The following is a 24,911-nucleotide window of genomic DNA, read 5'->3' as shown; positions in this document are numbered from 1 at the left end:
GAATTCCCTTATCATTATCATTTGTATCATAGTTCCTTTAGTTATCTTTCCACATGTTCATTTTGTCAATAAACTATCTTCCTCGTAAAGAACTAAATGTTCTGTGTGCATCTTCACCGTGGCCACAACGCAGAACGTAACACCATCCTCTCCATAAAACAGACATCTCCCATCCCTGGCACCATTCCCGTAAGTCTTCTCTGCATCGTCCCCAAGCTCGTCACATCTTTAAGCAAAGCCTTTGCTTGCTGCTTTGAGACAGGCACTCAAGGGTGAAAGAACCATTGAAAAAGTGGGCAGAGGAATTATGTGTAAACGTAGCTGACCCCTGGTTACTAATAGTCCTGTAAAGAGGGGCATGTTGCCAAAGTTTTTCATCTTGCACTCATCATAACCAAAGACAAGGACAAATTTGAAATGCTCACAAGTTATATGACCAGAGAAAAAGAGGGAGGGGGGGGGGGTGTGAATTGGTTGACAGATCTGCCATGATTGGCCGAAGGGTTGTCATGAACTACTAAATATGTCACCTCCGGAGTACAGGACAAAAGCCTTCAGTGAAAAGTCTCTCTGCAGCGAACATGCCGCGTCTACCACCCACTCATTACTAACAAAACACAGCATGCTTTCAAACCAAGGAAGTGACATTTTGGACGGTGCATGGTTAACACAATGATTCTGTGCTAATGGCAAAGTGCATGGGCAAGGTTTGTTTTGCTAGAACGCGTCAAAAGCGATTATTAAGGCTTGTAAACAGTGCCAAAATGAAATAAATGATGTACGCTGATTGCTGTTCTCCGTTCTCGAGAACCGAATCGTTGGGCATTTTATTGCACGGTACACGGCGCAAGTCCCTTGAAGAAGGTAGAAAGCCCCGACGCTTTCCACATAATAAATAGCCTGGCTACTATATACCTCGAGCGCTTGAGGTTCTCCTGTGACTGCACATTACATTGCTTTCAGGTACAGGGAGATCACACTGGGAGCACACAACGGCTCGCCTAAGCATGAGCCATCCCTACCAACAGGCAGCAGGGACCGACAGGAGGGCAGCTCAGAAACCCTGTCCTCCCAGACCCACCTTCGCTTTTCCTAATGAGTTCTCCTGCTCAACTAGATTGGGACGCCGGGCAAGCATCGGGACTCACCCCGCCCCGTGAGCAGGCAAACTTCGTTATCTTTCTGTCCCCAAGTGCAGTAACTAGCCACCCGCCTTCTTACTGCTGGCCACTTCTCCATTGATCAGCAGCCGGTGAGAAAATATCACCTTTAGCCAAAAGGGACTAGCGAGGGGGCTGCAGCAATTGGAACAAACATATCACTTTTGTATTAAAGGGAGATGCAAGCGTTTAATGCCTGGTGATTTATTTTCAGATGTACAAGTCATTTTGGAAGTTATTTTAATCTGCCTATCATCGATGTATCATTCTGTGTCCCTGTTTATCTATCTATCTCTCTGAACACCAATCTTCATATATCTATCTCTTTCTATCTATCTATCTAAATGTGTTTATCTATTTATCTATCCATCTATCTATCCCTATTTATCTATAGCTATCTCAATCCATTTATACTCTCTGGGGACTTTCACAGTAACTTCATTGTAGTATTAATGTAGGTGACTTGTGACAATAATAAGGATTATTATTTTAAAGACTATCTATCTATCTGTCCATATGTATTTCTCTGTTTATCTATCCCTATTTATCTCCATCTAAATATCCCTATTTACCTCTCCATCCATATTTTCTCTATCTATCTACCCCTAGTTCTCTCTCTCTCTATATATATATATATATCTGTCTATCTCTCTCTCTCTATCTATATCTATATATCTATGCATGTATCTCTTTAATCTATCTATCCCTATTTATCTCTGTCTATTCATCATGATTTATCTCTTTATCTATCCATATTTATTTATCTATCCATCTATCTCCCCTATTTCTTTTTCTGCATATCTATCTATCCTTATAGCTATCTATCTATCCCTATTTCTATCTATCCCTATTGATCTCTATCTATCTATTCATCTCACTTTATTTCTCTATCTCTCTGTCTGTCTATCCATATGTATTTCTTTATCTATTTATCTATCCATCTATCTGTCCCTATCTATATTGATCCATCTATCTATCTCTATCTATCCCTATTTATCTATCCTTATCTATCTCTATCTACCCCTATTTATCTACCTATCTCTATCTTCTATCTCCATCTATCCCTATCTATCTATCCATCTATCTGTATCCTTATTTAAACCTATCTATCTATCCCCATTTAAATCTATCTATATATATCATATATCTATATATATATATTTCATTTCATTTTCATTATATCTATATGTCTGTCTATCTATCTGTCTGTCTGTCTGTCTATCTATCTATCTGTCTGCCTATCTGTCTAGCTATCTATCTATCTGTCTGCCTGTCTAGCCATCTATCCATCTATCTATCTGTCTGCCGGTCTATCTATCTATCTATCTCATCCCAATGTATTTCTCTATCTGCACCTATCAGTCTCTCTCTAAATACAGATATTTCTGAGATAGAGGAGTGTTGGTTGACTGATTGCCGGAGTGTGAAAGGCGATGCGCCGCCCCGGCGCGGAGGAATATTCTGGCAGAGGTTGGCATGCGATATAGTTCAGTGTGGCACTGTTTTTAGCGCCAGTTTCAGGAATCGCTCTGGCAAAGGAGCGAGGTTCTGACTGAGAGTCTCCGGGAACTGTCTGCACGCCGCCACCACAAGCTCCGGGGAAAATGACCTTCGCCTCACTCTACCTAATCGGATTTCTTATCTGCAGCGGGGAAGGTAGGAGGTGAAAATAATGTTAAAGAAGAATATATTTGAAAAGGGGAGAGATAGAAGCACTGACTGCATTGCAGTGAGAGAATGGGACTGAGCGTCGGAACAGCTTGCAGAAAGAGAATGGAACATGTGGAGTTATTAAGTCCTTTGCTATTTAAAGCCACGTTAATAAGCTATTGGTCAGTGTTCTGTGGTTGTGTTGTGACAGATGCCGGCTAGTTGAGGGGCTGTAGTGTTTGAAGATATGGATAGTGCGGAAAATGAACCATTGAGTCGGAAGCTTCCTTAACTTTCCTCCGTGTGTTTATTTATCTGTAATGCCTGCTGTCAGCCAAAGCCCCCTTACTTTCATTGGAATGGCTCGCTGGTGATTGCCAATTAGAAATTCTAAAGAGTTTACACATTAGAACTAAGGTGACAGGACCCACCACACACACACACTCCCTCTCCCACACACTCCCTCTGTCTCTCTCTCTGACACACACTCCATCTCTCACACACTCCCTCCCTCAGTCTCTCTCTCTGACACACTCCATCTCTCTCAGTCACTCTCTCATAGACACACTCCCTCTCTCACATTCTCTCTCTCACACTCCCTCTCCCACACACATTCCCTCTCACAGACTCCCTCTCTCACAGTCTCTCTCTCTCACAGTCTCTCTCTCACACACACTCCCTCTCTCACAGACTTTCTTTCTCTCTGACACACACCCTCTCACACACTTACTTTCTCTCTCCCTCGCTTAGACACACACTCCCTCTCTCAGTCTCCCTCTGACACACCCTCTCTCACAGTCTCTCTCTTAGATACACACTCCCTCGCTCAGTCTCTCTCTGACACACTCTCTCTCTCATAGACACACACCCCCTCTCTCACAGTCTCTGACATGCTCCCTCTCTCAGTCTCTCTCTCATAGACACACGCTCCCTCTCTCACAGTCTCTCTCTCATAGACACACACTCCCTCTCTCACAGTCTCTCTCCCTCAGACACACACTCCCTCTCTCTCTCTCCCCCCTTTCACACATACACACAACACTCCCTCTCTCTCACACACTGTCTGTCCCTCACATATTCACAGCCATTCGGGTGACTGCTTTTTGTATTTGCAGATCCCACAGTTCCAGGCTAGATTATGTAATCAATGTACAGTTTGCTGAAAACGGCTTGGGACAGGGTTAATGTGATTTGTTATTTTTTTTCGGGACCGTTGCACTGCATTGGGGCGAATCAGTGTTAACTGTCAGCGGCCATGGTTTGGTTGGGAATTGGCCACTTTGAGCCTGAAAGTTTAGACTGGGTTTCTGTTTGCCATATCATTCAGACAGAGAGTCGGACTGAAATGTGGAAGGAATTGGATTGCGAGAGTGGGTTTATCGTGTTGAGCAAAGGTTGGAGCACTCCTACATGCGGCAGGTGGCGATGCAGAGCTGCTAATTTCAGTCATGATTCCAGTCATCTCGTAACTTGCTCCAGTCACACACACTCACACACTATCTGTGGGTGCGTGCCTTCTCTTTCTGGTGGTCTTGCACTATGCCAGGGGAGAGCTCATCCTTACCTGGCCGTAACCAGGCAGCAGTGTTGGAAGGAAGAGGCTAACTTGCTGGGAGGTCCCCTGCCCAGCTCCAGCTCACTGCTCAGGCTCCATCAATCTGTTGATCACCACCCATGAGATTTCATTTCTGGGGCTATCTCTGTTGGCATTTAGCTTGTAATTCAACCGCATTTCCCCTGGCACCCTCCGCCCACCCGTCTCAACAGACCACTGATCTTAATGCTGTGTCCTATATTCATAACTTCAATATTAAGTGCAGTTCTGTCAAAGGAGAACTTGTCCTGCTGACGACTTTTCTGAGGGGATTGGAGATGGCATATTCGTTGGAAGGGCCGGGGGTGAGGGGGGCGGGGAGGGGGTTGGGGTGGGGGGGCGACTGTCCATTTGGATGGGGGCAATGATTGTAGGGTCAGCAGAACGTTCAAGTCAAACCGCTTTAGTAGGTGAGCTGTGAATATTGGAGTGACAGTGCACACCGAGGAATTTCTGCAGTGATGCTGAGGCAGTTTGGTAATAGCAACAGTCAACTTGCCCAGGTCAACGCGGAATGTGAGCCTTGAACAAGATCAGTGGACGGGAGGGAGCTAGGGGCTGTCGGGTGTGGGGGGTAAGGTGTATTGCTTGTGGTCGTTTACAACTCTCCAGACCCCACCCACCCTCCCAGTGAGTGATCAGCTCCACAATCCTCGGAACAACTCGCCTGAAGTTGAAATTTTAGCGCTTGCCCACCTCATCTCCTTCCCTCTGTCGCATTGGCCACTGAGCAAGTGAATTGAACGACATCCAGGGAGTTTGGGAGCTCGTCAACATGTAATCTATCTCCAAATCTGTCACAGGCACATAGGTGTACTCTGAAGATCTAAATGGACCTTGCGTGCTTCCAGTGATTGTTAAGTGTTATCCCAGTTAGAAACGTTTCATAAAATCAAAAATGTGTGTGTGGGTGGGTTGGGTGGGAGAGTGGGGGGGGGGGGGGGTAGGTTAGCATGTCTGGAGGTATTTAACTCCTAAATCACTGTGTTCAATGTTGTGGACAGGTGACAGGGACACAACTGCACCAGGAGATGTTCGGTGACATTTAAAATGTGACTTAGTGTGAGCTTTTATCTCTGATTGAATCAATGTAAAGTTATAAATATCATTAGGGATAAGACAGACCCTCCGCCCCCCTCTCTACAGAGATGGCTCTCTTCCCACATACAGACGTTGTGAATGTTGACTGTCCATTTGCCAGTGCCTTAACTCTGTTAAATGGTTACAGTTGTACTCCCTTGGTGACAGCACATAGGTCCCCTACATTTGCAGCTCAAGAGAACGATTTTCAGTTTGAAGAAATGGCCAGGCATTAAGTTAATTTGCTTGGACCAAACGGGTGCCGTTCTCCATTTCTTACTCCGCCCTTTCCCATTCGAGTGCACAATATTTAACGGATTATTCAATGGCACTGTGATGCCCAGTCGTGGTTCCACTCCATGCCTGCAGCCCGCTTTGCTCCTTCACCGGGACAACACTCCCCGAAGACTGAGGGCAGTGGTCAATTGTTTTGCATGGAATTGATTGCAACTCACCAGGGTCCCTCTTGAGCCGCGTTTGCTTGAACTTGGATTTGAGGTGGATAGATTGGGGGTTGGCAATGGTGATCAAGGCGACAGGATTTGCTTGGACTGTGAAAAAGAACAGGGGGTAAAGACTGAGCTATGGTTGGGATGAAGACAGATGATGAAGTATTGTTGGGACCCAGGGAGATTTGAGGAGGGGCTGAAGACATGGAGATTGTGGTGATCTGGGGGGGGGGGGGGGGGTGTATTTTTGAGTTGTCATTCGCCCCCTCAGAAAGTTAACCCTCCTCCTTTGCGGGAGAGTTAACATCCAACAAGTTCTATTAAAACAACTGCAAGGGGAAAAAAAACCCCATAAACATTTCATTCACACACGCAGATGTTTAAATTGATAAAAGATCATCAGGCTGTTGTTTCTCATTATGACATATAATTGAAGTAAACAGTGCATTCGGAGGTGACCTACACACTGCTGTGAAGGTAAGGCACATGGGAGTGCTTTGATGAATAAACATTTCTTCAGTTGGGAGTGTTTTTTTTCTCCTCGCTCAGATTTCGACATGGCTGCTGCCTTTAATATTGAAAGACAAGCAAGTGATTCCACCCCTTCATGCATCAGTGTTGCCCTATGTCAGGGAGTGTAGTGAGAAGGAAGTGGGAACCCTAACCGCGAAAGGCAATGCTCGAATTTGGCTTTCGCTGTTAAAATGAAAGTTGATTTTTTTGCCTCATTCATTTTGGTCAAACTTGTTCTTTTAGCCCTGCAAATTACAGGTGCCTGGTGAACAACTGTATCCTGAAGGTCAGTCTTGCAAAGGAGCATTTTGCTGGTTGTTTAACGCCCTTTTGAATTAAACTGTCCTGTTTTATTGTGCATGAGAGGTGAATAAAAATATTGGTCGAATTAGGAGCTGTCTCCGAGTATGTATCTCTGCCTACACCTCTGGTTCCTTGTTCCATTTCCCGCTGATAGTGTCCCGCAATTACAATACTCACCTGATGAAGGAGCTACGTTCGGAAAGCTAGTGGTTCCAAATAAACCTGTTGGACTTTAACCTGGTGTTGTAGACTTCTTGCTATGCCCACTATTAAAAGACCAATGGTTACTCTATATGTTGCTCACTGGAACTATTTCCCAGATTCATTAATTCCTGTCAGGTCCCTTCAAAGGCCTCCAGAATCCAACCTCTTTGCACACCTTGTCTCCTCGATTTTTCCTACTTTAGGATCCACCATTGACATAACTCAAGTAGGTGTCAATCTTACTCGAGATCAATTAATGACTAATGCTGACCAGTATTTCAATACACAACAGTTTGTTCATCTATATTTGTCTAAATGTGAGTGCAGCACTTTGAATATTTCCTGATTAATTAGAAATATAGACAGCCTGAATCAATGCTCTTAGCTATTAGCAATATGAAGCAGAAGGGTTGATGAGGATAACTCCAGAATGATGTGTGAATCCCTGAGATTGTTCATGGCTGGAGATGTTTTATTAGCTTGTATAAATCAAACCTCCCCATTCCTGATGCTGAAAATTATCATTGTTGGTCATCTATGTCACCTTCCAAGAGCAATAATATCGTATGATTTGGTAACTGGAGGATGATGTCCGTTTGGTCAATGCCTGGTAGCAGTATCATAGTTCTGCTGAGAAAAGTTCTTCTGATCATTGCTTCCACTTCTATAACTTAGACCAAATTCTGTTGCATTTATGATGATAACACTTAATCATGAGAGGAACTCTCCCTTCCTGACTCCATTCTTCTACTCCCGCAGAACGCAACACAAGGATTGTGTTGAGTTTCATTTATGAGGAAACTGGCCACACCAAACACCAATTGTCTGGGATCAAAGTTCAATTGTGACGTGCATGTTTTTGATACATCCCTATCCTCCACCTTGTCTTTCTTTTTGTAAAGTTTTTTTCCTTTAGAGTTACAAAGCCAATGCATGGATTGAACAGGGCAAGCCCTTAATCCATCTCCTTGCTTGCTTCAAAAACCAATTCAAATTGAATCTAATTCATGGTCACCAGACAAGGGACATACTAGAACCAAACTGACAAGAACAGGAATTATACCCGATCTCATGCTTGATCCTAAGCTTGACCTTAGCCAAATGGCTGAGAAGATTTTCTCATCTCCTTGACTAGGATGCAACCAATTTTCCTCATTTCGTTCCTCTTGCCCCTTCATAGTCTCCACTTAAAAACCATTCCAAGCAAAGGTGATCCAAATTGGTTTGATAGGAGTTGAGTTGATTGAGCTTGCATTGCAGCAACCAATTTGTTGCATATGGGTTGTTCAGCACAGCATGCAAACTAAAAAGTACAATTTGAACCTGATAACATTGTGCAATGGAATGATTTTGGTGCTACATTTTATAATCAGGCTGCACTATCTATATGCCTCCCCTAAATAATGTAGTGTCAGATTTCCTGTGAAATCACCCACAGTGAGATGGATGAAGCCCTTTTTTAAAAATGGAGTGCTGTGTGTGGCATAAAGAGTAGTGTTCACAAATTGTACCTGCTGTACAGGTTGTCAATCTTGTTGGGTTCTAGTCGTATGGCACAATTCATGTACATTGAAATTATAGAAATGAAAAGATTGCATAAATATTTATCCATAATTAACAGCGGCGCGTTCCATGGTTACATAATTTGCAAACAGACAACACTGTCTATTTCAGCAAATACTTTAGTGCAGTATCTGATAAAGATTGCATTTAGCTGACACTCTGCCGGTTATGCAAGCTTTAACATATCAGTGTCTAAAGTGGAAAATGCACAGTGCATCAGATTACATTTGTGAGAGACAGGTCAGTGTTTTAGAGTGGGACCCTTCACTAGCAATGAGTTGTGATGGAACCTTTACTGCCTTGCCTACGAGTGAGACCAGGGATGAGGTGTCACGGCTGAATGGTTAACCCATCTGTCTCTTTCAGTTTTGCTGTGTGTTGCTATTTTGATTCCTGATTTTCAACGTTGTGTGCTTTCCGTTGACACCTTCCTAGTACAGCTACACTGTAAAAGGTTGCTTTATAAATACATCCTTGTTATTACTCACTTCTGGAAAACAAAGTGTGTGAGCCACCCTCTTCCCCCCCCCCCCCCCCCCCCCCCAGATTTCTTTAACTAATTGTTATCTTTCTCGCTTTATCAACTCCAGTACACGATTCGCTAATGATAAGCTGGGTGGGCTCCCTGCTGACCAGTGTTGCTACTGAGATGGGCAAGGATGACCACTCTCCACACATTACAGTTCCTCCCTTGTTACATGAAGCTCACTGTACGTAAACCAATGTTCAAAAGGTGACAACAGGATGCATCACAAAAGATGAGTTAGTACTGAGCTTTCGATTGATTTCAGTTTCATTTGGCTGGGAGCGGGGGATGATATTCAGCTGAGTGTTTCAAAATAATTGGCTAAAAAAATGCCAATGAGAGATAAGGAGGAAAATGCTTTTAATTAGCAAATTGTTGTGATCTGCGACGTACTGTCTGAAAGCTTGATGGAAGTAGGCTCAGTGGTAACATTCAAAAGAGAATTGGATGTGCAAAAAGCACTGCAAGACTCTGGAGAGAGTTGAGGGGAAGAGGGTCTAAATTGGATTGATATTCCAAGAAGCAGGCATAATGAGCCGAATAGCCTTTTTTTTGTGTTGTATGATTTTATGATCCTTGATTCCTACTCTGATAACTAGCCGGTGGCATTATAGTGCCCAAGACCTGGTAAAGATACATGTTTCAGCTCTGGGTGAAGGCAAGATCAAGTTCAGCTGCAGTGACACTCACCCTGTGCTAGATAAACCTACCGATACTCGCTGTCTCTGCTCCTGCACGCCATACAAAGTCCTGTACTGGGTACAAGTTAGTGAAAGCCTACACTGCTGCTTGGGGAACAACAGTCACCATTAAGAGAGAAGGTCAGAAAATTATGAGGCAGGGGGAATCAAAATAGATGATTGAAGTAAATTGTGTAGGTAAGGTTTCCGACGGTGATATTCCTTCCATTGGTTTTATTTTTAGCTTTAGGAAAAAGGTCAGTATGAATTCTGATCATAGTCTGGTTTCTCCAGATGAGATGATATTTATTTGCCAATCTGCAAATATTCTTATGTTGGCATACTCCTATAGTAGGAAGAGATAAATTGTATTGTCTTTTGTTTGTAAACTTTGAGAGAACACCAAAGGTAAGAAAGATGAGGCTTTCAAAGGACTTAATAATGTTTCTGCTGCCTGCATGGTGTCCTTTGCTTCCGTGTCGATCCAACAGTATGCAGGGCAAAGTTCATCAGCATTCTGATACCGTGATTAAAAGTGTTTACATTGCTTCCCCTCCTATCTGGCGGAGAAAAAGATGTAACTGAGGCTATTGCAATGGAATTTCATTTATTTTTCCTCAGTGAGGAGGGGAGCAGGGAGGGGGAGCAGAGAGGGGGGAGGGAGGGAGAGAAAGAAGAGCATTTATAGCCTTGACAGATTGAGTTGCACACATAGGTTGGGATGTTGCAGACCCTGTCTTGTAGTCGTGTCTCAATGTGGGGAGACAGAGTTGCCATCACCAAATTTCTGTCATGGCCTTTCTGATGTTGATTAGAAAGAGTGCTGCAAACCTGGAGGAGAAATAAGGGTGGTGTGCTGGGGGTGACGAGGGAGAGTAAATTTTGTTGTGCCACTTTTTGCATCAGTTGGTACAAGCACGAATGAAGTCAGGGTAAATAGAGTAATGTACAAACGATGAGGCTTACTGGGTGAGGGGGGGGGGGGGGCGGCAAAGGGGGGTTGTGGATTGGGGAGGGAAGAAGGAAATAACAACACTGAATGTTTTGTCAGGCAGTGTAGATAATGGTAGCACATGATATTAGTATCAGGACAAGAGAGAGGCTTGCTCAAGAGTCCATAATGAAATCGTCATCCTTGGCTGAGCTTTCCTTATTGCAGCTCGGTTTCCTGATAGCACAACAGTGTTTGTCAGTGAGGAGATGGCTGGACAAAACACAATTCACACAACAGTCTCGTTTTGTGGCCAGTCAGTACCTGAAGAGATCATTTTAGCTTTTCCTTCAATATACAGTCGCAGTGATAACATTATTTCCATTCATGACTTCCATGTACATTACAATTGGAATGCAGTGACCGTGTATAATCACTTGCTAGTCTGTGTACTTCTTAAGGTACATTTTGGTATCCAGTCTACCAGACTCTCAGCTGTTTTTGAAAGACTAAGTGCACAACCTGGCTTCACTTGTGAAGGGAAATCTTTGTATATGTGCAAATATCATTGAAGGTGGCAGGACAAGTGGAGGGAGCAAGTGATTAATGAATAAAGTATTCTGGGCTTTATTAATAGGGGTATGGACTACAAGAGCAAGGAAGTTATGCTGAACGTAGACAAGGCACTAGTTAGACCTCAGCTGGAGTATTGTGAACAGTTCTGGGTGCTGCACTAGAATTAGGATGTCAGCACCTTGGAGAGTGTGCCGGGGAGGTTTACAAGAATGAGAAACTTCAGCTGTGAGGATAGATTAGAGAGGTTGGGACTGTTCTACTTAGGGAAGAAGAAGGCTAAGGTGTGAAGAATGTCGTAATTTCAGATATATTGCATTGCAGGCATTTTGTGCAGCAAGGGTTAAAATTCTGGGTGGGCATGTGTGTGTGTGACTGCTGCAGTCCTGTTTAAAAATACTGCTGGTTCAAAACGAAAATGTGTTTTGGGAGCCAGGATTGCATTATAAAAAGCTTGGGCTAAAGCAGTTTTGTTTGGATTAAGGAGAGTTCCATGTGGAGTTAACTAGATTTCAGCTTGGTAAGATAATAATAATAATCACTTATTGCCACAAGTAGGCTTCAATGAGATTACTTTGAAAAGCCCCTAGTCACCATATTCCAGCGCCTGTTCGGGGAGTTTGGAACGGGAATTGAACGCGCGCTGCTGGAATTGCTCTGCATTGCAAGCCAGCTATTTAGCCCACTGTGCTAACCCAGTGGAGCCTTCTTCTCCCCAAGTAGATCAGTCCCTACCTCTCTAATCTATCCCCGTAGCTGAAGTTTCTCATTCTTGGAATCATTCTTGTAAACCTCCTCTGCACTCTCTCCAAGGTGCTGACACCCTAGCTGTAGTGCGGCACCAGATGATATAGTTACTGGGCAGAGCTAAGCAGGAAGGCAGAGTCTCAATTGAGAGTTAGATGGAGCTGTGAGCAGAAATCAAGCACTTTACTCTACTCTCACTGCAGTTCAGCTAAAGGTATATCTGCAGATGGTTATAGGCTAGGGTATAGAGAACCACAAAGTGTATCATGGAGTTCACCTGACCTACAATGTTTAATAGATTGTGGTATGGGGAGCACACAGCCCAAGCTACAGGTGTGGTACAGCAGAAATGGAAAAGTATTTTTTAAAGCAAAACAATGACTATTCTATGAACTCAAGTTAACCTTTTTAAAACATACAGTGAACATCTTAGCAACCATTAATCCAAATACAACCCCCAAAGAATACAACACCTAGTAATCCTTTAAGATTTCCCTTTAACATCCATAAGACATAAAACACCTTTTACCAGAAGCACATCATGTTAAAGTCACTACTGGTATTAGTTTTAAATCACCAGGATCAATTTACAGTCTTTAAAATACAGAGAGAGAGACTCTAATACACCTTCTGGCTGTGACTGCAGCTATCCAGCTCTGAAAATGAAAGTAAAACACACCCTGCAGCCTGCTCAAAAACAAAAGTAAAAAGCTGACAGACAGCCCAGCTCCACCCACTCTCTGACATCACTGCAGTAATAAACACCCATTTCTTAAAGCTACTCTCACTACAGATATTTATACACACACACCCATTTATAAACACCCATTTCTTAAAGGTACTCTCACATGACAAGATAGATTAGCAGTCTTTCCAAGCAATTCACACTTGTCTGATTAGGAGCTGAGCTGAAATGCTTTGAGAAGCATCTTCTGAAAAAATACTGCCAGAGCTTCTGCATGGTTCTGACAGGATTCAGATCTTTTCATTAAGGCAAAGAACATATTTGTAAAGCAGGTATTCCTGAGGGTTAACTGTAGTTAACAGTGGATTGAGAGCTAAAAATGTTTTTGTTGTTTGAGTGGGAATAAAGATAGTAGTTAATTGTAACTGTGCCACTGCATCGATTGGCATTATTTAAGGGGTAATTGTAACTTACTTTATGGTGTGATGTTAAAGTTATTTTAATACTGTGTTCGTAATAAGTTAACTTTAATATACCATAACCTGGGGCGACACAGTGGCGCAGTGGTTAGCACTGCTGCATCACGGCTCCGAGGTCCAGGTTCAATCCCGGCCCCAGGTCACTGTCCATTGCCATTTGCACATTCTCCTCATGTCTGCGTGGGTCTCACCCCCACAACCCAAAGATGTGCAGGGCAGGTGGAATGGCCATGCTAAATTGCCCCGTCATTGGAAATTTTAAAAGAAAAAAATCCATATCTTTATTTCCTCACGAAATCACTCCTGGAGGGAGGTAATCTTTCCTCATAGTCTTACAAAATTAATAAAAACATTGGGTTTCTGTCCTGTATCCTGGCCATTGTTGGGGTCTAATCAGGGATCATAATAAAGAAGAGATTCGATAGAGATGTTAGAAATAATGAGGGGGCTGGAAAGAACTAGGGAGAAGCCGTTCCCACTCATAAAAGGTCTGAGAATGAGAGGGCACAGGTTTAAAGGGATTTGCAAAAGAAGAAAATGTAATGTGAGAAAACTATTTTTTCAGACAGTGAATGGTTTGGGTCTGGCATGATCTGTCTGGAAGTGGTGGTTGAGGCAGTTTCGACCAAGACATTCAAGAGGGCATTCGGTGATTATTTGAACAGAAGCAATGTGCAGGGGTACGGGCAAAAGGCAGGAGAATGGCACCAAGTCATAATCCCCTTCTAATGACCCGGTGAAGGCAATGGGCTGAATGGCCTTCTGCATCGTAACAATTCTGTGATTCTGTATGTGTTAAGGCAGCTAACTTGATACCACCCAGTATTAAAATGGCTGCTTTTGTTCGTGCTCCCACAGTTACTGTCATCTCAACACTACATTCAATCCTTTTGGCTTCCCTCTTATGGAGGTAACCTCAGTCAACGACAAATAATCTTTTCAACAGCAAATCCATTCAACGTCCTCTGATCTCGAACATGAGTTAATCAGGCTGTTCTATGTTGCTGGCCTTTGTGCTGCAAAATATCCACTAAATCAAAGTGTTGATCATTTCTTTCTCAATACTTGGTGAGAGGGGAAACTAATTAACTCAAATCCCTGTGCTTATCTTAAAGCCTCCTTTTCCTGTGCTTTGTGTGTCTCCAACCATATGAATGTTAAAGGAAATATAGTCACGTTTACTGTTAATTTGCATAGAATCTTGTCCCAAGTAATCTATGCAAAGTTCTAATAAAAAGTGAGACAGAAGCTCTCTACTGCAAAGCGCCTCCTGAAATCCTGCCAATTCTTCTGCTTTCAAAGGTGCTATATCAATGGTTGTTGTTGTTAAATCAATATTGGAGGAATAGAACGCTCTGTTCCACCTGACGTACTCATAGTGGCACATTAATTACTCCATGGATAGTCACAGTGAAGCCAAGCACCTCGTCCCACTTTAATGTGCCACCAGCTGTCTCTAGCGTCTCTTTGAGTGAGATTGCTGTTCTTTTACTCGCTCATGGGGAGTTTTGTGACCTTTTAAAAATCCTTCCCTCAGAGGACTATGAAGCCAGGACAAAGGTCTGTCGGGGATGTTAGGTGAGATTAATACACTTCAGTTAGCCACTTCCAGGTGGATATGGGGCACAGAACACCAAAAGACTGACAACGGATGTGAGAGATGAACATTAACCTGACCAGATCGCTCATCTTGTTCCTGTGAAAATAAGCCAAATGGTGCAGTGGAGGGAACACTCCAAAGGTGGATAAAATTCCTCCATTACCTTGCTCCTCACTCTATCTACAACCGCATACAGTCAAAAACAATAACTTATTTACATTGTGCCTTTGCAATAGTAAAGCATCCCAGTCACTTCAAAGGGGTGTTATCAAACAACATTTGCCACATAAGGTGATACAAGAACAGGTAACTAAAAGCTTGGTCAAAGCAGTAGATAGACTGTCTCTGAGAAGTGTCAAGGTTCAAGGAGAGAATTCCAGACCTCGGGACCAACAGTCGTGGAGAGATTAAAAATTGGAGATGCCCCATGGGCCAAAGTCGAAAATCAACCCTCGATGGGCTGAAGGGCCTTTTCTAAGCAACGACTGTACGACTCCATGTCTCTACAGTCTGCAGGCAGAGCTGGAAAAGTTTAGTGATAGATAGGGGTGCGGCCACAGAGGCATTTGAAAACGGGGATGAGAATTTTGAAATCGAGCTGTTTCTCAACTGGGAGCCAAGGTAGGTTAATGAACAAAGGGGCGATGGGGGCACGGGAATTAGTTTGAGCAAGGTGACAGACTTTTGGAGTAGCTCCAGTTTTTAGAGGGTGGAAAATGGCAGGCCTAACGAGTGTATCAGAACAGTCCAGTCAAGTATACGCTTGAGCTTCTCAACAGTGGATGAGCTGATGTATCTACTGAAGGTGAGCGATATTGCAGAGGTGGAAATACTGATGAGGCGATGCGTGTACACAAGCTCATTCCTAGGTCTAATATGAGGCCAAGATTATGAACAGCCTGTTTCAGCCTCAAGAGTTACTAAGGGGAATGAGAATGGGGTTTGTGCTGGGCAATGAAGACCATGGCTTTGAACATCCCAATCTTTAATTGGAGGGCATTTCTGCTCCTCCAGTACTGTGGGGAGACTATAGTGTAGTAGTCAATTCAATGGACTAGAAATTCAAAAACCAAGGTCAATGTTATGGCAATATAGAATCATAGAAACCCTACAGTGCAGAAAGAGGCCATTCAGCCCATCAGGTCTGTACTAGCGCTCCGAAAGAGGACCATTAACAGGCCCACTCTCCCACCCTGTCCCTGGAACCCCACCTAACCGGCGCATCTTTGGACTTTGGACATGGGGCAGAATTGCACGCTCCCCCAAAAGGCAGGTTCTGAGGTATAAAATTGTATGGATGGAATTCCCCCAGGAACCCGCCTACACCGACTCAGGTGCAATTTCATGCTTGTGTGGGCAGTGCCTTGGGTGGGAAACCCACCCTTTCATCTGCTAAGGTGTTTAATGGCCACTTCCCAGTCTCAATTTTTAAGCTGGCAGAAGCAGGTGCGGGTGGGGTGGGAAAGAGAGAAATCAGCTTTTTTTCCATCTCGGATGGGAAGGTGGGGGGGGTGGGTGGGGGGGGGGGGGGGGTTGCCTCAATCCAATGGCTGTTTCAAATTTGGGACATCCTCCCCTCTGGAATCTTGGAGCTCGGCACTCCATTAATCCCCCCACTCCTAGCCTAACCCCAACGCTACAATCAACTCCCTCCTGACCCCCCAGGGCATCCCCTACTCTCCGCCCCGCCCCTCATCCCCGAGCTCCCTGCACTTGCCTTGAGGACGGCCCCAGGACATTAGCGTGCAGCACCTGTTCTGGGCACTACAGAACTGTGCATGGATGGGTTGGAGAGTTGCTGGTCAACTAGGGGGCTGGTTTAGCTCACTGAGCTAAATCGCTGGCTTTTAAAGCAGGCCAGCAGCATGGTTCGATTCCCGTACCAGCCTCCCCAGACAGGCGCCGGAATGTGGCGACTAGGGGCTTTTCACAGTAACTCCATTGAAGCCTACTCGTGACAATAAGCGATTTTCATCTCAGGGGCTGGTTTAGCTCACTCGGCTAAATCGCTGGCTTTTAAAGCAGGCCAGCAGCACGGTCCGATTCCCGTACCAGCCTCCCCAGACAGGCGCCGGAATGTGGCGACTAGGGGCTTTTCACAGTAACTTCATTGAAGCCTACTCGTGACAATAAGCGATTTTCATTTCAATCTCACGGGCAGTACCTCCTTCCAAATAAGTGTTTACGGAAGTCCCACCCACAGCCAATCAACAATTAAATGAGCGTTAAGCGGCAGTTGGGTTTCTGAGAATAGGCAGTAGCGCATTATGCCATCCATGCAATTCGATCCATGAGTTCAAATCCCACTACGGCAATTGGAGGAATGCAATCAAAAATTTTGGAGCTGAAACCCAGTTTCATGGCAGCTGTGGTGTGGTAAAAATCCAAATGGTCCACTAACGTCCTTCCTGGAAGGAAATCTGTTGTCCATACCCTGGCCAACACACTTCGCAATGTGCTTGACACTTAACCGACATTAGGGATGGGCATGAAATGCTGGCTTTGCCAGTGGTGGGCATGTCCCAAAGAATTAAAAAAATCATCCCTGGAATTTAAAAAAACATGAACGGTTTGAGAGAGTTGGTCGTAAATTAAAGCTGGGTGTCGTCAGTTTATACAAGAAAATTAGTGCTGGATTTTCAGGCAATGTTGCCGAGGAGCAGCACGATAGAATCCTATAGAGGTGGACCTCCAGAGGTAATGGCGCGCAAGCTGGAAGAGTAGACATTACAGGGGATTCTCTCCCTATCACTGGATGGACAAGCATGGAACCAGATGAATGACGTCCCACCCAGCTGGAGGGCAGAGCCATTGGAGGAGGAAAATGTTGGCAAATGTTTGAAAAGGCAGCAGATAGGTTGAGAAGGTTTCCCAAACTCTGCCTTTCATAGAGTCCCCACAGTGCAGAAGGAGGCCATTCAGCCCATCGAGTGCACCAGCCCTTGGAAAGAGCACCCTACTTAAACCCACTCCTCTACACCATCCCTCTAACCTAGTAATCCCACCCATCCTTTTTGACACTTAAGGGACAATTTATCATGGCTAATCCACCTAGCTTGCACATCTTTGGACTGTGGGAGGAAACCGGAGCATCCGGAGGAAAACCAGACGGACATGGGTAGAATGTGCAGACTCCACACAAACAGACACCCAAGGCTTGAATTGAACCTGCGACCCTGGAGCTGTGAGGCAGCGGTGCTACCCGCTGTGCCACCGTGCTGCCCCAACTCCAACTCTGGACCCCTGCCACAAACCCCACTGGCGGTTCTGTCTTCAGCAACCTCGGCTCTAAATTTCCACCCTTGTCGTTTTCTGCCTCTCCGCTCCTCTACAAAGATCTATCTTTGTGACCAAACCTTTTGGTCACCTGTCCTCACGTGGCTCAGTATTGTATATATCTGATGACGCTTTTGTGCACCGCCTTGAGATGTGGCACACTGCTCAAGGTACTATTCCTTGGGGTTGGGGGTGGGGGAGGGGGGTTTGTAAGGATGGAGCAGAAGCAACTTCAACTAGGCTGGCTGAGACCTTAAAATTCATCCCCTTGTCGGAATGAAACCCTGCCCTCCTTAACCCAGTCTGGGCTATGTGTGCCTCCAGGTCCCTGCTGATGGAATTGGCCATCACCTACCCACTGAAGATGCTAACAAGTCGCTTCAGCAAGAAAAGTCATCATCATCCTCCTTGAGGAATTTAAGAATTGACAATGAATATCGGCCTTACCAGAGACGCCGCATCCAGAAAACACCGTTTTAAAGTAAATGGTGAATGTCGAGATTAAAATGGTTGCTGGTGATCTAAATTACAACACGTGGTGTACTGGACATACACAACAGGAGTCGGGCAGCAGCGGAGATGGGAATAACAGGTTAGCGCTGTGGGCGGCACGCTTTTCCACAAGTGTGTAAAGGTTAGGGCAAGATGTCCCTTTGATAGGATAGAGAAAACAATAGACTTATGGTCACATTCAAGCTGCTTCCAGATTCCGGTACACTGTAATCTTCAAAAAAATACATCACGGTCTGAAATCCAGATGGGATTCTACACGTGCTTTTCCTCCTGTTGTGGATGGAATTTATTTTTATTGTTGAGAATGTCAAGAGATTTTGTGCTGGAAGGAAGTAGAATTATAGAATCTTGCAAGACAGGAGGAGGCCATTCGACCCACTGTGTATGCTGGCCCTTTGAAAGAGCTGTCTCGCCCCACTTCGCTATTTTTCCCCGGAGGCCTGACAATTTCCCCTTTCATATTTCCCGTCTTGACAATTAGTGTCGAATTTGCTTCCACCACCCTTTTTTTAGGCAGTGAATTCTAGAACAAAGCTGCACTCACGTAAAAGGTAACAATCTTTTCTGCTTGTATCCAAAACTGGCCCAGTGGCTGGCAGGGACGGGGAATATTGGCTGACGAGTGTTTTTGTGACTGGAAGGCTGGTTCAGTACTGGGTCCCTTGCTTTTTTTTGCGGTATTTGGACTTGAATGAAGGGGATATGATTTGGAACATTGCAGATGGTGGCTGTGTGGTTGATAACTCGGGTGGAAGCTACAAACTGTGAGAAACTATCAATGGACCAGACAATTGCGCAGGGCAGCAACTTCAGTCGAGATAAATAGACGCAATGGATGGTGAGGTACTAAGAAGTGGAGAGGAATAGAGGAGCCTTTGAATGCATGTCAAAGATCCTTGAAGCTGGACACAAGGTCGATAAAAGGGTGAGAGGAAAAAGAGATGCTTGCCTTTATTGCTGAGGTGTAGGATCCAAAAGCTGTGAGGTTCTGTGAAGAATGTAAGGCCACACCTGTCAAACTGCATCTGGCTCAGATCACTATACTTGTAGGAATGATAGTAGAGAATGTGCAGAAGGGATGTTGGCGGGTCTGGAGAATTTTAATAAGGAGGAAAGTTTGAACTGATTGTAGTTGTCTTCTTTGGAATGGAAGAAGCTGAGGGGAGATCTAATTGAAGTGCATTAAATTGAGGGGTGTAGATAGCATGGCTTTACTTACTTGGGTTGAGGGTCCATAAAGAGGGAGCCGGTTAAGGGATTTTGATGACAAGTTTTTTTCAACCCAATGATGGTGCGGGTCTAAACCTCACTAGCTGAAAGTGTGATGGAGACAGGCACCCTCATAGATTTTTTAAAAACACACTCCTTGGGCACACTTTCTTTACTCCTCCTTGAATTCTTCTGAACTGCACCTTGGCCTCTGTTCTCTTAAATCCATCCCAATTCCCTGGTTATCTGGATGGTAACTTGTATGTCAGGAAGTCTGCCTCTTTGTAGCTCCCGTTCTTTCCAGTCTTTCTTCAGAAAGAGGTGAGAGATGTTTACACCCTGAGATCCTGGGCTGGATTCTCTGCTTTGGGAGACTAAGTCCCCACGCCGACGTGAAAACAGTGCTATTTTACGCCACAAAACTGGCGCAAGACGGCAACCGATTCCCTGTTTTGCTGGGGCTAGCAGGGAGGCAGCATAGAGCTCCCAGCTCTAACTGCCGACACGGCCTGCAGCATTGCCGGGTCTGTGGCCGCGCATGTGCGCAGCGGTTTGCAGCGGCCGCGGCGTGCTTCATGGCGGACTTGGCCCGCGGACCCGGACCCAAAAAAATAGTCCCCCCCTTCTACCGCTTGCGCGCCCCATCCCACATTGCCCCCAGTCCCGAATGAAGACCCCCCTGCCCGCGGATCGGCCCTCCCCCGACTGTGGCATCGCCGGACTGAGAATGCAGCCACTAGGCAAGATTCCCGAACAGTGTGAGTACAGTAACCCATTCCTTTGGGAACCCGGCCGGTCAGGGATGGAGCATCGCGGGATGGGTCTCAGGCAATGGCCTGAGGCCGTGGATACGTGGTGCGGCACTTTTCAGGGGTTGGAAACATGAAAACCGGTGCCGCTCCCAATTTTGGCGTCAAAACAGATTCTCCGCCCCATCGCCAAATGCAATTTCGGTGTCTGGGGGCGGGGAATCCAGCCCCCTGTCTTCAACTGCAGTCAAATTAGCTAAACTAAAACTTAAAAGCTTTTCTACCTTACAAGGCCCCAGTTGCTAAGTAACGGCCACATTACTCTGCTGGCCTATTTATTTATTCTTCATTCTGTAGCCCCTTCTAAGCACAGTTGGAAATTAACCAACCCCACACATACAACACATTTGTCCAGCATGAAACTCAATAGGTTTTACCCTTCCAGGCACAGAAACGTTAAATCAAACTCACTTAAAGCTATACCTTCTTTCTAATGTTTAGCAACTTACAATTACATTTCTTTTCTGAACAGATGCCCATCAGAATCCTTATTGAAACCAATTCAAACTCATTTCATTTCATGTTTCTATGTCTCGGCATTCAAATCTCGGCATTCAAATCTATGTTCTGGAGATGAAGGAACTATTGCTGAAGGACTCCTCCATATAACTCACAAATCATGTTTCAAGTATTCGCTATTGTACTTGCGGAGATGTTTGGTGCAAATGAAGTTTAATGCTGTCAATCTGACAGCATTGTTAAGATGCAGATTCCAAAATTTGAATGATTGAATGCTAGATTTTAATAATGAACCTGTCAAATATTAGAATGCAATCTGAGAGTGGTGATAAGACAAGAGGTATTTAAATATCATTACAAAGAAGGACATCAAGGCGTTGCCATTTTTGATAATTCTCACTTGAAAGCAATTTGGATTACAATCTTCAAATTACCCCCCTCATTACACCCTCTTAATACGATTTTTTATATTTGTTCATGAGATAGTCCAAAGATGTGCGGGTTAGGTGGATTGGCCATGCTAAATTGCCCGTAGTGTCCTAAAAAGTAAGGTTAAGGGGGGGTTGTTGGGTTACGTGTATAGGGTGGATACGTGGGTTTGAGTAGGGTGATCATTGCTCGGCACAACATCGAGGGCCGAAGGGCCTGTTCTGTGCTGTACTGTTCTATGTTCTATAGGAGTGTCACTGGCTCGGCCAACGTTTATTGCCCAGCCCTAATTGCCCTTGAGAAGGTGGAGATGAGCTGCCACCCTGCACTGCTGCAGTCCATGTGGTGGAGGTACACACTCAGTGCGGTTATGAAGTTAAAGTCCCGAATTTAAACTCAGCAGCAATGTAGTGACAGAAGGATGGTGTGTGACTTGGAAGAAAATTAGCAGGTAGGGCTCCCAACTTTCCGCCCCCCCCCCCCCACCCCCCCCTCCCCCCCCCCCCCCCCCCCCCCCCCGCTCCCTTGTCCTTCTAAATGACCGAGGCAAGGAGACTTTGTGACTTGCTGCCAATGGCGGACTGGCCAGGGTATCAGCTTGCCCGATGGCAAGTGGGCCCCTGATGAAGTGAGCCCCCTATATCAAATAAAAATGCAATAAAGAAACAAACACAGACAACTGTTTTAATAATAAAAAGGAATAAGAAAAAAAAGAGAACAGGACACAAATAAGCAGTGCATGAAAAGGAACGAAGCATGGGAGGTCGTGGAAGGATGTGGAATAGGGGGGCCCAGGTCGGGTGTAATTAAGGAAATTCCATGTTTTCAGCAAGAGTGTGTGAATTTAAAGATAAAGTTACAATTCGTGATTTGAGATGGTCGGCAACTTCAAAGGATATCAAGCAGTAGTCTTGGTTCAGCCGGTACATCGGTCCGGGGCCCGGAGAGCCAAGAAGGGGCCCGTGAATCTCTGAAGGGCCCTTAAAAATTCTAATTAATTAGATAAATAAATCATCTCCAACTTCTTTCCTGAGATTTGTATTCTAACTTAATAAAATATAATTGTTTTTAAAAAGAGCAATACCAAATAAAAATGCAATAAAGAAACAAACAAATAATCACTCAGTGTATGAAGAAACGAAGCAGTGTTAAACGGATGTGAAAAGGAGGGGGGGGGGAGGAGCTGGTTCACCCGGGTCGGACATAGTCGGAAATCCACGTTTTCAGCAAGAGTTTGTGAATTTAAAGATAAAGTTACAGTTCGTGATTTGAGATGGTCGGCAACTTGAAAGGATATCAAGCAGTACATAGGGTTGTGAGGCCACCGAAAAGGAGAAGCGGTACCTTTGACCGTAAATCATGAGGTCAAAGATATTGAAGTGATAAGTCATGATCGGTAAACTCAAAGGGTTGCGACTTGTAACACTACACTGGTATCAAACTGGACATGTTAACTTTGGTCGTGGGACCATTCTTAATGTCTTACTGTAGTCGGACCAAACTTCTAAGTTTCAACAGTTGTCTCAGTTGCTTGCTGGTGTGAACACTGGACAGTGGATTGTCTCCTCTTCTGAAGCTGCATAGGCCACAGTAGTATTGACTAATGAACATAACCTATTGAAGTGTAAATAAGTTATTTTATATTTTTTATCAAGTAGGGGTTTATCTGGCGTTCCTTCAAGTTATTCTTGCAATCATCAATATTCATTTTTCCCAATGTGGGCTATTTTTAATTAAGTTTTTATTTCAGGAATATTACCCCTACCAGCATGGAAAAGAAAAAGCATAAATCTGGGTCACTAAAACGCAAAGAACAAAAAGAAGCAGAAAGGAAGGAATCAGCCAAGCAATGCAGGCCTATTACAGAGTTTATAATACCACAAGCACAATCCACATCAATATCCAGTTCTGCAACAAATAATCAAGAAGCAAGAAACAATGCTCATGGTGATGATGCAATGACATGCGAGTTGCAAGAACGGAGAAGAGCTACTTTGAATGTAGAGACAAATACAAGTGCATCCATTACTAATCAACCCAGGCCCGATATTTCTTCTGGCTTCCTTGTATCTGTACTGCCTGTAGTTGCAACATCTGAACACAAAGCTCCAACTAGTAACAGGGAATCAGATATTCCATCAAGCATAAATGATTTGGTTTCTGAAGCACATCCTGTAAATGAACCTACGCAAGAAAATGAAAGATCAATTACTGGAATCTTCCAATATCCATCATGAGCAAAGCTAAAACAGTTTTATGCTGAACATCCACTTGATGATCTGCCATTTGATGCTCGTTTGTATGAGAGGAAAATTATGAATGACTCAGTCCCAAGAAAATGGCTAACATAATACAAAGAAAATAGATGCTTATATTGTTCATACTGCTTAGCCTTTGACTTTCCCAACACTTGTAATCCATCACCCTTTGTACGTGGCTTTAGTGACTACAGGCGTATTAGCCAGACCTTCACTTTACATGAATCGACAATAACACATGTCAGCAATATATCAGTATGGTTAATGATGGCACGTTAGATACATTTTTTGCAGCATCACTAATTAAAAGGAAAGAAGAAGTATTGAAGCAGAGAAGTATTGCCATGAGGATTATAGACATCATAAAGATGTTAGGCAAGCAAGCACTTCCTTTTCGAGGTCACAGAAATGAATCGGCCTACACTCTAGATAATGAGGTTCTGAATCATGGCAATTTTTTAGCTACAGTGCAGTTGATGACAAAATATGACCCCATTATGGCAGCTCACATTTCTGCAGTGCAAAACAAGTCTAAACAAAGAATCAAATGATTAGAGCAACAAGGAAAGGCTCACAGTAAAGGCCGTGGTGGACTTGTTACATACCTGAGTAAAACAACTATAAAGATGTTAATCAAAATTATGAAGAATATGATACAAGAAAGAATTAGTCATGAAGTTTCTCAAGCAAAATATTATTCTATTCAGGTTGATTCAACACAAGATAATTCATCCATCGATCAGTTTAGCATTATTATTCGGTATGTGCTTAAAGTTATTATCTGTGAGCGACTACTTTCAGTTGTGCCAAGTAATGATGGTACAGGACAGGGACTTTTTGATCTATTGATTGAAACATTACAGCATCTTAAAATTGACCCCCAAAAATGATTATCTGATAGCACAGATGGTGCTGCAAGCTACCATGGCCAGTATAATGGTTTACAAAGTAAAATTGCTGATGTGGCTGATCAACATGTTCATATATGGTGCTATGCCCATGTCTTGAATTTGGTGATAACTGAAACAACAAAATGTTGTGTGCCTGCAGTTTCTTTTTTCAATTGCTCCGGAATATAGCAACTTTTGTGAAAGCATCATACAAGAGAATGGCTGTATGGATAGAAGTTGTTAGAAAACATCTAGAACAAGAAAAAATGAAATGATTAAAGTTAATTGGTGAGACTAGATGGTCAGGAAAATCCAATGCAGCAACAACTAT

The 24,911-nt window shown here is 44.1% G+C and overlaps 1 protein-coding gene across 1 annotated transcript in view; it reads left to right on the top strand.

Annotated features, from left to right (window-relative positions):
* Positions 1-2,612: 2,612 nt before the first annotated feature.
* Positions 2,613-24,911, top strand: part of ncam2 (neural cell adhesion molecule 2) — a 1,376,879-nt gene continuing 1,354,580 nt past the window's right edge. Inside the window, exon 1 of the mRNA XM_038801391.1 lies at positions 2,613-2,816. Within this exon, the coding sequence (XP_038657319.1) occupies positions 2,765-2,816 (52 nt within the window). The 5' untranslated portion in view covers positions 2,613-2,764. The remainder of the gene's footprint in view (positions 2,817-24,911) is intronic.

The sequence above is a fragment of the Scyliorhinus canicula genome, chromosome 7, assembly GCF_902713615.1.
Source record: "Scyliorhinus canicula chromosome 7, sScyCan1.1, whole genome shotgun sequence".
NCBI classification, from domain to species: domain Eukaryota; kingdom Metazoa; phylum Chordata; class Chondrichthyes; order Carcharhiniformes; family Scyliorhinidae; genus Scyliorhinus; species Scyliorhinus canicula.
Note: the sequence above shows the minus strand (reverse complement) of the source record. Positions and strands in the feature narration are given on the sequence as shown.